Source organism: Triturus cristatus, chromosome 8, assembly GCF_964204655.1.
Source record: "Triturus cristatus chromosome 8, aTriCri1.1, whole genome shotgun sequence".
In the NCBI taxonomy this organism is placed as follows: domain Eukaryota; kingdom Metazoa; phylum Chordata; class Amphibia; order Caudata; family Salamandridae; genus Triturus; species Triturus cristatus.
This window is the reverse complement of record NC_140591.1, coordinates 775,591,895-775,605,228: the sequence shown is the minus strand read 5'-3', so window position 1 is coordinate 775,605,228 and position 13,334 is coordinate 775,591,895. Positions and strand designations below refer to the sequence as shown.

At 44.1% G+C, this 13,334-nt stretch overlaps 1 protein-coding gene across 3 annotated transcripts in view; it reads right to left on the bottom strand.

The window, feature by feature from the left end:
- The window catches only part of ATP11A (ATPase phospholipid transporting 11A), a 791,426-nt gene extending 785,311 nt beyond the window's left edge, over nt 1-6,115 (bottom strand). For 2 of the 3 annotated variants that reach the window (XM_085622218.1, XM_085622217.1), the window contains exon 1: nt 5,534-5,881. In XM_085622218.1, coding sequence (XP_085478344.1) covers nt 5,534-5,572 — 39 coding nt within the window. In that variant the 5' untranslated portion in view covers nt 5,573-5,881. Of the gene's footprint in view, nt 1-5,533 lie in introns of all 3 variants that reach the window. The other variant, XM_085622216.1, reaches the window with a different exon arrangement.
- Between the last annotated feature and the right edge of the window lie 7,219 nt (nt 6,116-13,334).

The window sequence follows — 13,334 nt, the reverse complement described above, 5'->3', positions numbered from 1 at the left end:
TAAACATGCGTATAATAGCAATGTTGTCTGCAGCTGGCTCACTAACATTCCTTACACGTAAGTAAACGTAAGTCTGATGGCGTGGGTCATTTAAAATAAGAACCTATTTCAGCACCTGCCTATCAGTTCCAAAATGAAACTGAAATGCTGCGTCTTTTAGCATAAAACGTTTGATGCAAGAAATACAAGTACAGCGTTGTATTAAAATGTTTACTACAGTAAAATGTTAGCAACTACAAGGCACGTGGGTTGAAACCCAGTAGGCCAACTCAGTATTTTTCCGCGGTGAAAGGAAGAGCAGTGAAACCAACGAACCAATGAAATGAGAAACGAGAACCAATACAATGGACAACTTTGCCAATGGTTATTTAAACTACCAAGTAACCGCAAGACTATAGCAACAAGACCATTCTAAAAAGCCTCTGCAATACAGATCTTTTTTACAGGGTAGGCCACTTACTGGTGCAGTGTGTAGTGCATCCATTCACAACGTGTGGAAACGCATCTGCGTGTAAGTGACGCCACCATTTCAAAACAAGCATTTGCAATGCAATAGGTCTCGCATTAACGGGAGTTTGAGCTATTGGCACTGTAAATGACAATGCCTTTTTTAATGAATTGATTTAAAACAGATAAATAAAAGGCATTGTCATTTACAGTGCCAATAGCTTAAACTCTCGCAAATGCAGACCTATTGCATTGCAAATGTGATCGGCACCCGTGCTATAAATTTTTTTTTAAAGCGTTAGGAGAGAGCGTGTCCTGCCTGGAGAAAATAGTGCTCGGTGGCTGTAATTAACCAGTTCCGTGCCTGTGTCAGCCAACGCAAGCACTACCTCGCTGGTGCTGCGCACGTCCGTTGGCTGACGCAGCCCCGCCCACTCATTAATTCTCCTGCACTGCGGGAGAATTTGCGCCGCGGTTAAGCGGTTAAAGTCTACAGAGTAACAACACAATTAACAGGGAATGTCACCATGGGAGGTTACAACATAAGACAAGGGGGTACAAGGAGGGACTACTAAGACTATAGACTAATGAATAGCCACAGTTTACAGTGGACAATGACATAAGCCAATGAAAAATATGGGCGGAGAGTGGGCCGAGCTTCAAGTCCCTACCTGAATACAGCATGCCTCGCTGATTAGCGCATGCGCTACCCAGGCTCGAATCCTAAAAAGGGACATTTGCACTGCAATATGCTTGCAAAGGTGCAGTTTGTTCAGCCCTCTATGGCTACATGTTTTTGCCAGTCATGCCTTTATAGCACAAATCCCATTCATTGCACAGCAGAAGGCATAAAATTGGCCTTATGTACTTATTCATTTATTTTGTAGTGTGCTAGACTTATCTCCACTAGATCTCTTCACAGTGTTCCGATAAGAGGGAGTCGGTCTCATGGTCGATCTCACTAGGCAGTAGTCAGGGCATGGTCGCTTGTTCCAAATTTCTATAGTCAAGCACTAGCAATAGGGACCCCTGCAGAGCACTGATGTCAGAAGTGAGACGTAATCTCGTCTTCAAGAAGTAGGCTGAAGTAGAGTGTACTTGTGAATGAAAAGTCTCCTTGACTATGTTGTTTTGCATAGTTCTTTTCAACTTCGGTAATCTGGGCAATTAGTTCAAGTACCCATGGTCATTCGATATATACTTTAGTTGATCAGTTTAGCGCTGCTGGACCAGAGATTTTGGCAGGGACTGTTTGAGTGAGGAAGAGGCACAAAGTATTTTCTGGGATATCTAAAATCTTTCCTTCCCAAGGGGTTATAGAAGATTTGAAGTACTTTTAATTACATTATTTGTTCCACTGGCAGCCTGCGGAGTTCTTTTTTCAGAGCCAGTGAGATATGATCTGAAGTTCATAAAGTTTCCCAAAGTCCAGGCGGTTGATTGTATATCACATGGAGGTACAGAAATCTTCTTCATGGCACCATGACAGACTATTAAACAATAGTCTAGATGTGACACAACTAATGCTCTTTATGTTTAACCCAGAGATTCATCTGCAGTAGCAGGAGGACACTTGAATGTATCATGTGCTCGAAGTTATTGGTTTGTCATACACCTCCAAGTATAATCAAATCCTCCAATGCAGTGCAGCACCTTCAGAGATGCAGATGTATCTTTAAGTGCCCCATCTTGGCGTCCTTTTCTTTCACACAATCCGTTTCGTGTGTCAGAAATACACCTTCTGTGAGTGATGCTGCCATGACAGAGGTGTGGCACTTTCACTCCAACCTGCTCTCACATGTATCGAGTTCTTGTTTTATCTATTTGCATGTAAGTGTTTAAAAGGGGAGTCCAAGGTGAACAAAATCGATCACAAAGCTGGAGAACGTAAGGGTGAAACGGCATAAAAGTCAAAACATTTTTTTTCAACTCACATAAACAGCAGTTCGTGAGATCTTTCGATGCAGTGTGTACCTTTGTGAGTCCATACAGCTGCAGTTCATGAGAATCATTAATACTTTCAGTGGAACATAACATATAATATAGTCTAGACATGTGTAAAACATCTGGCTCACAGGAGGGACCTCAGACACCTATATGGTCTCTCTACATAGGTGTCTTAAAGTGTATCCAAGTTATTTTTTTTTAATTTATGCATTTTGTTATTTACCATGGCTGATAGGTTTCTCCACTGCATCAATGTTCCACACTTTTGTTCAAAATATGGACAAAGATGCAGTGAACTGTAGTTTCCAGGTTAAGGACAGTATCGGATGTGTAATTAGTAGTGAGTGAATAACCTATCTGCCCTATGGTCGCCCAGTAACAAAAGAGTGAGGTTGAGTGGAAGATCCACCCTTCTGATAGACATGATGTGAGCTAGAATTTCATTCAAATAAGACTGATTTTTTTTAAAGATTTTAATTATGTGTTTAAAAATAACATACAAGTTATTCATACACATGTTGTTCAGCATTGCACAGTAAAAGCATTTTGTTAATCACTTATCATCAAACATATATTGATGCCCGTTTGTCCCCAACTACATTTTCCTGCATACTATATAAGCACATTCCAGATTGATTCGCTCATGTATTGTCCTGCCGCTATGATCAAATATTAACATTCCAAAACTCCAGTGCTTTTCAATCAAACTGAATGTAAATACAGAACTACCACATATGGAATTACTTGCAACACAGGTCAGAGCCACCAAACAGCAACTTTAGTGTGGATGAAGTAAAATATCATCTAGTAATAATTTGTCAGTGTTTTCTTAATGTTGGGTACTTATAGACACCTTAGCATCTATAGACTATATGTTGGACATAGGCTTCAATGTTGACAGTAGGTATTGTCCTAAGGTTCAGGGGATGTGAATGAGTTGTGTGACCCTTTACAATTTTGCAAGCGTGGGGGAGAAAAGCATCCAATTTTAAGGTGTGAGGAAGGGTTGACATGCTGTGCAGGGGAAATCCCCCACCTAAAACCTCTGAATTTCTAGCCCCACTTCTACTTCTGAGCGGGAATGCAATATGCAGGTACTCAGACTTTAAGCACACTTCTCAACAAGACAGCAATTTGTTTAATGTGCCAGTTTCGGCATTTCTCAGCAGAGCGGGAAAACATACAGCAATGGTATATCGCTGTAAAACAGCAATACATTTGATAGGGCAGCTCCATACTTTTCCGCTGGACACCAACATATTAAATGCAGCCGTGGACAAGAAGAAATTACAAAGGAAAAGAAGTACCTAGTCTGCATCCGTGTTTTCCCATTTGAAAGCCACAATATTCATGACTGATTACAACGTTAGACTCAATGATGTGGGCATTTGCTGAATGACATCCTCAGTGATGAATGGATTGCATACATATGTGGTTATATTTGTGATTTTGCTAAATACAAATTGGAATACAGTTTTCTCCTATCTTAAATCATGGCCCTCACACAGTCACATGTTTGCACAAAGAAATCAATGAGATAAAACCCCATTAAAACACGCTGTGAGCTTTTAATGCCATGCTTATTATATCTGGAAACATTAGGGAAAAAATGCCTGTAGCAAGTCATGTGAGGATTTGTCCCGGTGATAATCCTCTGAAGAATCGTCAGAGCAAGTCATGAGACTTCACAGCACGAGTGACTGCTTTAATCTAAGTTGAGGCTAAATAGACTGCCATCCTATCTGGCTGAAGATTCCATCACATACCACTGCCATGACAAATCGCTTCAGACCTCGCAAGAGATATGAAAAGCGCAGGATGCTAAATCTTCAGCATAAAACTACAAAAGTTGTTAACTGAGCTCCAAAAAAATCAACACTAGAAAATTGAAAAACTCGGCGATATTTAAAATGTAAATCTGCTAAATTACAATAGGTGATAGAATCCAATCAAAGTGTCACTAGGCTTTAACTACATTTTAGACAGCGAGGGTACAAATCGATTTATGGTTCATGCAGGAAAAACAAAGAGACAGTAACTTTCCCATCTCAAAAGGCAGCATTGTCAATTCACAGATTAACCTCAGAATTTACACTGTAAGAACGATTGTGTGAAATGATTAATCCAAATCTCATTCAGCTTCAATTACATTTTAGATTCTGGAACTGGAAATAGTGGAACAGAATTCATGCAGCAAAATAATCTGCAAACATTGTGTTGCTGGAACGCCTGTCTTCAGTCGCCTCAATACGTCGTTATTGGTCGGAGACCTGAAAAAATACAGCATGTCGTAGCCTGGGGGGGTATTTTATTCTGAACTTTAAGGAGCTGTAAAGCCGAGTAACGAGCTAATACACCCTTCAGTACAGACATTCTTTACTAACTCGGTCAAAGCGCATGTGAGAACATTATGAGCAACAAGTAGGCCAATCTGCAGCGGCGAAAGCAACACTCGTTTCTTTTTGTTGCTGGTGGAGCGTTTGTGTTGTGCAGGGCAATGAACTGGTAGACTTAGATGAGAATCATTGAAGCTATCGCCCACACCGCGCCTCAAATAATAAGTCAATCCACAAACTACTTTGTCACCTTGCAAAAATATGTTCATATTGTATGAATAGGGACAGAGATATTATGTTATGCCCACAGCGCGTGAGATGTCAAGAGAATCAATATCGTGGAAGGTGGGCACAGAGATTCCCAAGCAGGTACTGTGTGGGGAAAAGCAAGTGATGCGTGGCTAATGGCAGGGGGCAAGAGCAAGTGATGCGTGCCTCAGGGCAGGGGGCACTAAAGTGGGATGGGAAGGGGCATCTGGACTAACCTCTTCAGAAACTTTAGATCGACCGACTTGACTGTGCCAATCCAATAAAGAACCTAGATGGGCATTCTTAAAAGTAAGAATGGGCATGCTAAAATAAATTAAAAGTGGACACCTGGTAGAAAAACACGTTTTACTTTCTGGAGTCTACAAGTAGGTGGGGTTACCACTTCTCAGATCGCTCACATGAAGTCCCCAATACCCGTCGCTCTCTTGGAGCCTGGTCCCTTTCCTGGACACTGCGCCTACACGTGTAGTCGGACCCAGGCCTCCCATCACCCAAACCTCCGAACTTTACTTAGGGCGAAGGCGGGTACTCACGTATCGGTTGATGAGGCTCCGCAGCCGGCTGCAGTCCATGGCTCCGGCTACCGAGCAGAGAGCCTCCTCCTTATCGCCTCTTCCCTCGGTGAGCCATGGGCTTCCTTGACAGGCGGATGCCCCCTGTCCCTGCTGTCAGAAATCGCAGACACGAGCTTTACATCGGGATCCTCTCCAGGCAGCTAGCCCCTACTAAGTGGGAAGGGTGGCAAGCTGTTGCTGCCACTGCCGCCGCTGCCAGGGGTCTCCGGTGCCCACTGCCTGCTCGGGTCCGGACTCAGCCAGGTGCGCTGCCCCCTCTCACGCTGTCCACCCGCCCCCTGCCACTCCCCGCACTATGGTTCACACAGACTGCCGCCGCCGGGCCCGCCCATAACCCCTCCTACTCCGGCTGGCCTGAACAGTGCACAATAGAAGGCTCCACCCGATAGGCCACTGTAGATTCTCGTAGTTCCGGATGCGTCCGCCCGATTGGCTGGAACCGCCCTTTTCTATTGTTTATCCGTACCGCCTCGCAGGCGGCAGAGAGGGGAGCAGTCTATTGCGTCAATGGCTGTCAGTGTGAGGTGCGCCCTTCGGGGCTCCTCTGCCGATGAATGATTTCTAGGCAGTCACTTGAAGCCAGGCTCATTGCACGAGTGAGTCACTGAGCTTTACTTTGGATATGCAGTTATCTTCATCGGTAGACTTAGCGCCGGACACTACAAAGGGCTACATGTTCAAAATAAAATATGGACGTACATCATATTTTATGAAGCATGTCATCTTTTAATCAGATGCCCTACATGACACCCCCTTAAGCATTTGGGTCTTAAAGGTGTGACTGTAAATGGGACTTTGGGAGTCACTTTTTGGTCGGATGTTGCCACCTGCTGCACCGTCGGCTGAACTCGCTGGATTTCTTTATACTAACAGCACCTTCATTCTCTTCCCACTAGTCCTCATGCGTTTGTAGGATAACCTACCAATTTTTAACAGGGCACAGTTTGGCATACACGAGAACACAAATTGTCCGAGAGCGTCAGGGGCGTTGCTGTATTTCCGAGATTATGGATGTTTCGTGTATACACCATGCATATGGATATTTCTGTATTTCTGCTTTAGGTCCTTATTGTCTCGGTCAATCAGAGCATCGCCAACTTTTCTAGCAGCATGGATGTGTGTACAAACACTGGAGACTTTAAAGGAAATCCGATTCCTACCAGCGCACTGGTTTAAGAACATTTGGTTCATTTATATTTTTAGTGCAATATAAACAATGACAAACCTAGCTGCCAATGTATCAGATTGTTATGTGTGACATTTTCATAACATCATTGAAATTATGAGTGTCTGTTCAACCACTATAAGTGACACTTTCTTGCAAGCAAAATCAAGAAATGAAAACAAGGGAAACATAAATATCAGAAATTACACCCATTTGACCAACGAGAAACTCTAAAAGAAGATCTTAAAATTGCTGCATAGCACCAGGAATGGAAGCGCACTAACCGGAGACAGACTGTGTGACTGCAGTTCTCAGTAACAGAGGGCAGGCAGGCACTGCAGCTGCTCAGAAGATCTCATAGATCTGATCCAGGGGTGTAGGAGAGACAAAATGTCGGGGGGGGGGGGGGTGGGGGGCAGGGACAATCTTGAGGACTTTCCAGTAACCCTATCCAAACCGCCCCTTGTGTGAGACCGTTCTCCCGTTGAAAGAATGCAATTGCATAGTTTTGAACTAAATTGTTGAGAAAGGCAGACATGCAGTCACAGTTTGCACATATGCTTTTATTGTTATTCACATTCACAAAGTAATGACACCAAATGTGGGAAAATCGTGTATATTTTTTCATAGTGCTTCTCATAGTTCACTCAAACTCAGTTCTGTGATTTGCATGGTACATGTTTTTTGCAGCAGGCACACTAACCCTCTGTACTACATTACGATGAGCCAAAACTTCCTCTAGATAAAATTCAGAACTTTCACTAGTAAGAACACTAATCATCAGAGTTATCTTGACATTTTTATGGTTGCGTGAAAACTGCCTGATGCACAAGGAAGCTCACGTGCTCTTAAACCAAAAAATATTTTTAAACAAAGCACCCCCCACCAAAGTCAACGCCAGGTGCGGCAACACCGGTTGCACCGTCCTAAAGCCAGTCCTGCTCTCAGCAATGTAGCAGGACAAGCATTTCTAGACACGGGGTCAGAGCTAACCTCATAGCCATAATATGGGAAAAAAGATCTATGTGAGTGGTGGGGTGTAGTACTTCCTCCCCCCCATTCCAGCAAGCAAACCAATTTACCAGATTTCTTGTAGATGATTTAAGGGAGAGTAGACTTCTCCCCTGAGAATATTTTTAAATTTCTGGAATCAGATTTCGAAAACTCTGCAGACACTTATGGGGCATTCATAACATATTCCACTACTTTCATGATGCACCATGGAAGTCTGGATTTTTCTAGGAGTTGATCTGATTTTTTTTAAATGTCTTATGTCAGAAATAACTTCTACTATACCAAAGTCCTAATTTTCTAATGGGTTAGCCCCTTATGCCAAAGAGTAAATTCTATATGAACAGTGCCAGAAATGTACCATGGATACTTCAGTCACAGTCATGGGTACCTCTACAAATTCCCTCCAGTATACAAGGGTTAGCATTTTGCCATTGACACTCCCTATAAAATTAGTAAGGAAAATATTATGACAAGAGTGACCTCAAATATCAGTTCCAACATTTTGTTATGGATCCACCTCATATGTTAAGAATTACGTGCATCCTTTCAGGGCCTTCAGCCAGGTGTGTTGGCGCATGTTCTGTGTCCCTGCCACTGGGTATGAGTGGGTTAGCGGCTTTCTCAGTTAGACAGTTCGAGACCCCTCAGCCAATGATGGTGTCATAGAAGAATTTCAGGGCCTGCAGTTTGCCGTAGGTAACATCTCCCAACCATATGCTGTTAGTGCCCTTGTCCATAAGGCAAGAATACCCTCCAGTATGTCAGACCAGCAGCACACATGCACGCATAACACACATTCTTACTATATCTCTTGCACTTTTTTATACCTTTGTACTCTGTCACATTTACACACAGTCACACTGCCACTCACACTTCCATTTGTCAATTTGTTTTTTGTGCTAGAAAAGCTTACCCTGCTGCTTCTGCTATACCTCCCATGCCTTTTAGCGAAACTTAATAAAAATATATTCTCTATAGGCTATTATAAAATTATAATATATTGCCTTGTCAATGTTTGTGACAAGTATGATGTGAATAAAAAGTGCACTTCCTTAAAATAGCTGCGTGGGGCTTATATCTGGTCTCACGTGTGGATCAAGCAGTTACAGTATTGAAAATGAACTAATCCATGTTCTAACATGTAATAATATAGCATCCAACCGACCGTATGAAATGCTTCACTTCTTCAGTGCCATTGATTTTATACAGTAACACTTTACATTTTTGGGTTTTTGAGACACCACTTGCAATGTAAAAAAAAACCTGTGTGTCCCGGAATAAAGCATTGTGGTGAATAGAAAGCCAGGAATGGCTGAAGGTGTCACACGATCCTCAATCTAGCACCATATCCCAAAGCCTCGGCCCTTGTCTCCCTCCTTGTGCCATCCCACATTCTCAGTCCACTCTAACCCTCTTTCACCAGTCCCATTGTTGAAGATGGAATTAAGTAGGCATCTAGTTCTAGGGAAAGAGCAGGTATTCTGTGGGTGACTCTGTAAAAATATGTGTACATTCATGAGAGTTGTGTAATTTTTATATGGGCAGAGTAAGAGGTGTGCTCATGTAAGTGCTGGGTGAAGGTGAATAGTGTGAGTGACTGCAGCATGAGTGGTGCGAGTGTAGGGGGAAGAATGTGCAGATGTGAGTGTCAGGTGAACTGCATGAATGCAATGTGAGAGGAGGGCCCACGTGAGTGTTGTGTGAGAAAAGTGTGTGCAGAGTGAGAGGGGAGAGTGCAGGGTAGTGTGAGTGGTGTACATGCAGGGTGAATGGTATGCCTGTGTATGGTGCAAGATGTGCAGCATGAGTGAAGGGTGATCTGTGAGAGTGACTGGTGAGCACATGGTGAGAGGAGTTAGTGCAGAATGAGTGGTGTATCCCTATGAGGTCTGGCAGACTATTGTCCCTGTGTGCAGACAGGATGAACAGAGTGCCTGTAAGAATGCAGGCTGAGAGGTTTGTCCATGAAAGTGCAGGGTGAGAGGAGGAAGTGCAGGGTGAGTGGTGTGACTCCAGGGTGAGTGCTGTGCTTGTTTGTTTGGTGTGAGTGCAGGGTGAGGGCTGTGCACATGTGAGTGAAGATGTGCATGATGATGTGAGTGAAGGGTGAGCTGTGAGAGTGATAGGAGTGCCTATGTGAGTACACAGTGAGCGATGTGACAGTGTGAGAGGAGTGACTGCAGGGTGAGTTATGTGACATACGAGTTTGGGTGCGTGTGAAAGTGCAGAGTGGGAGGAATGAATGCATGGTGGAAAATGTGCTTGTTTGATTGAGCTTGAAAAGTGAACCGTGAGAGCGACAGGTGAGTGAAGTGTCACATACGTGAAGGGTGGGTGGTGTGCTTGTGTAAGTGCAGGATGAAAAGCGTGAGTGTAGTGTGATCACTGTGAATGCAAGGTAAGTGGAGGGAGAATGGGGTGAGTTCATGGCGAGAGACACGAGTACAGTATGGTCTCTGTGAGTGCAAGATGAGCAGTGTGCATGTGGGAGCTCAGGGTAAGAGGAGGATGAACAGTGTGAGTGAAGGGTAACGGCATAAGTACAGTGTGATCTCTGTAAGTGTAGGGTGAGTGGTGAAAGTGACAAGTGAGTGGAGTGTCATGTGTGTACATGTTGAGCAGTGTGCTTGTGTAAGTTCAGGATAGGAGGACGGTGAATGGTGTGAGTGCATGGTGAACAGTGTGAGTGCAGTGTGATCACTGTCAGTGCAGGGTGAACATGAACGTGAGGGTGAGTGGTGAGAATGAGGATTGAGTTGTCTGAATGCAGAATGTATTCCCAGACACCCACAGTAACACAGTATTGTATTGACGGCTGGCATAGGGTTTCAGATAAGTTGAACTATTGCTATTATGTCATCAATCAGGGATGGAGACTAGAGGAAATAAATAATTTGCTTATCCTGCAACAAACTTTCAGCCTCCTGAATAGGGTTGCCAGCTGATCGGATTTATACTGGCACCACTGGTATTTTGATGTCCCGGACGGTACAAAAAGAAGCAACATCGCCTAAAGCCAGTATTGTTAGCACTTATTTGTGCATACTTCAAACACCAAATACATATAGAAAGCACTTTTAAATGTGTTCTAGGGCTGCATTAATGATCCAGGTCTATTAATTACAGTTTAAGTTTAGTTAAATAAAAGGAAACAAAGACAGAAAAGTCATGTTACAAATGAATACATACCATTTTATTTACAGCCCAATTTCGTTTCAAGGGGAGGCCTTTGAAGACTTGAAACAACAACAAATGGCCAGTATTTCTATTTTTTGGAATGGTGGCATCCCTACTCATGAGATGCCTTTTCACGAAATGCATTCTCCCACTGTGGCAGTAAAAATAAAATACAAATGTAGGGAATAGTGAATAGGCCGAGTGGGGACCCACGGGGTACTGGAACCAATGAACAAAACAAACCAAGTCTCCTTAGCCAGTTCCAAAGGGATGTAAATATTTTTTAAAGACCTGTAAAAACTCAAGTGCTGCCGAGATAAGACTTCAGACACTGCCCAGCGGAGCCCACAGCAGCTCAAGCTGCAGCAGCCCGGGCTGAAACACATGATCACAGGTAACTGGGGGCAGGTCACAGGTCAAGTGCAGGGGCATTACAGGTAGCTCTTTTGAGCGCTCATGGTCCTGCTAATCACAGAAGGGAGAGAGGAAATGATTTTGTCCCCTCGTCCCGCCCACCCTTGTCCTCTGTGTCCCCCCAACTCCAAAATCTGGGAGGGATATATCCCCTGCATCCCCCACACTTCCTACGGCCATGATCTGATCATTCATGACTGCACGCTAGCCTAAAAAGCACATTTTATAGCATAGCTCCCAAGTTTTGAGTTTGCTTATGTGTGAGATTTCCATGGTTTTGGTGTACTTATGAGTGACATTCTACTGCCTAATGTGTGACAAAATGAGTGACACTTTCTCACCACTAGAACTAAGCAATGAAGTCCAAATTGATAGCTAAATATCACAAATTACCACCTTTTGGGCAATGAGGAGTACTGACCTGACAATATTGTCCATTTTAACACCATTATCAGCCAATCAGAAGTTGCTTGACCCACCTGGTGCATCCTAACTCTATTGACAGGATCAGAAACAGCCAGGGCCACACAGTGTGTTGGAACCCTGAACACTTCCAGCAGATCTACTTCTGTTCAATGAACTCTGACCCCCTTACATCCATCAGAGCCATCTCAGCCATCTGCATTCTGTTATAGCTCCATTCGTATCCACCAGAACCAGTGTGGCTCTGCCCAATCTATTCCATTTAACCCTCAATACAACCAGCCTGGCCCTGCCAGTCCCATCTAGGAGCCCTTTCCCATTATGGTCCAGTCAGCCCTGCCCTGTGCACTCAAACAAAATATCCATGCATCCCAGTCAGTTCAAGCCATTGTGACCCCAGATACAGCAACCAGAACCAGCCTATAGCGCTGCTACCTGGCTGTTTTTTATGTGCCTGACTAGTACTTTAATATCCCACCACAAAAATCACCCAAAGCTGTCGTTGTCTTCTCTTATTATTGCACATTTAAAACAGGAAGCATATGAATAAACTACTTTAAAATGTGTTGCAGAGTCCGTGACTGATAAAGTAAAGTAATAAAAGGCAGAAAAGCAGGTTAAAAATGAGTAGGGACTATTTGCATAAAGTCCTGTTTATCATATCTAGGCTTTTGCAGAATCTTCATACATGAACAGAGTGCCGGCATTATTCCCAGGGAAAGGTGGCGGCCGTACTGGCCTATCCATCGCCACCATATCCCATTCACAGCACAACTCACCTGTGACAAGTGCTGCTACAGTAACTCACAGCCAGGATGAGAGCCTGGGTTTCTTCATTGGGCTGGGGTGACCAGGAGGTGCTCTTCTGTGCTGAATATTGCACAGAGAACCCATGCCTGTCGTTTCCTGCATTTCTTTAGTGCGTACTGGGATCCGTTGCTGCTGAAACAAGGCTGCCGACCAACACCCTTGATCTCACTGTGAGTGAGACCTGGGACCAATCACCACCTGCCTTGTCCCAGACCGTGGGACAGGCGCCTGGTGACTGCCGGAAAATAGCACAGGCAAGGTGCGGGCCCCTAAATCCATGTGGATACTCACTGCCGGGTCTTGTTGTTGTATATGTGAGGCACAGACTGTAAAACCACGCGGTACGCTGAGCCCTTGACACTGGCTGAGCCCAGCTCCTTGATTCATCTATGCAATAATACATTGAAATAAAATATATCTTCGTGGCTGCTGTGGACATAACTAGGTTTGATCTTTTGTGTACAGATGAGCAGAACAAACCTGCCCCTTAGCATGCAGTTTCTGGCAGATGAGTCATTTGCAGCAGCAGATACCAGTCACTGGCCCATAAAATGCAGTACTACATCCTGGGTGGCGCAGGAACGATGCACCGCAAACGAACACGCAGGTGGCAGAAGATGGACTGATCAGCATGGACGGCAGCAGCCGCTAGCAAACCTACCTTAACTTTGACACAAAAAGCGCTGTGGTCCAGGCGTGCACCGTGCCATTGCTAAGAAAAGACGTGCCAGCACAGTGCTCTGTCTTCTTCACTGG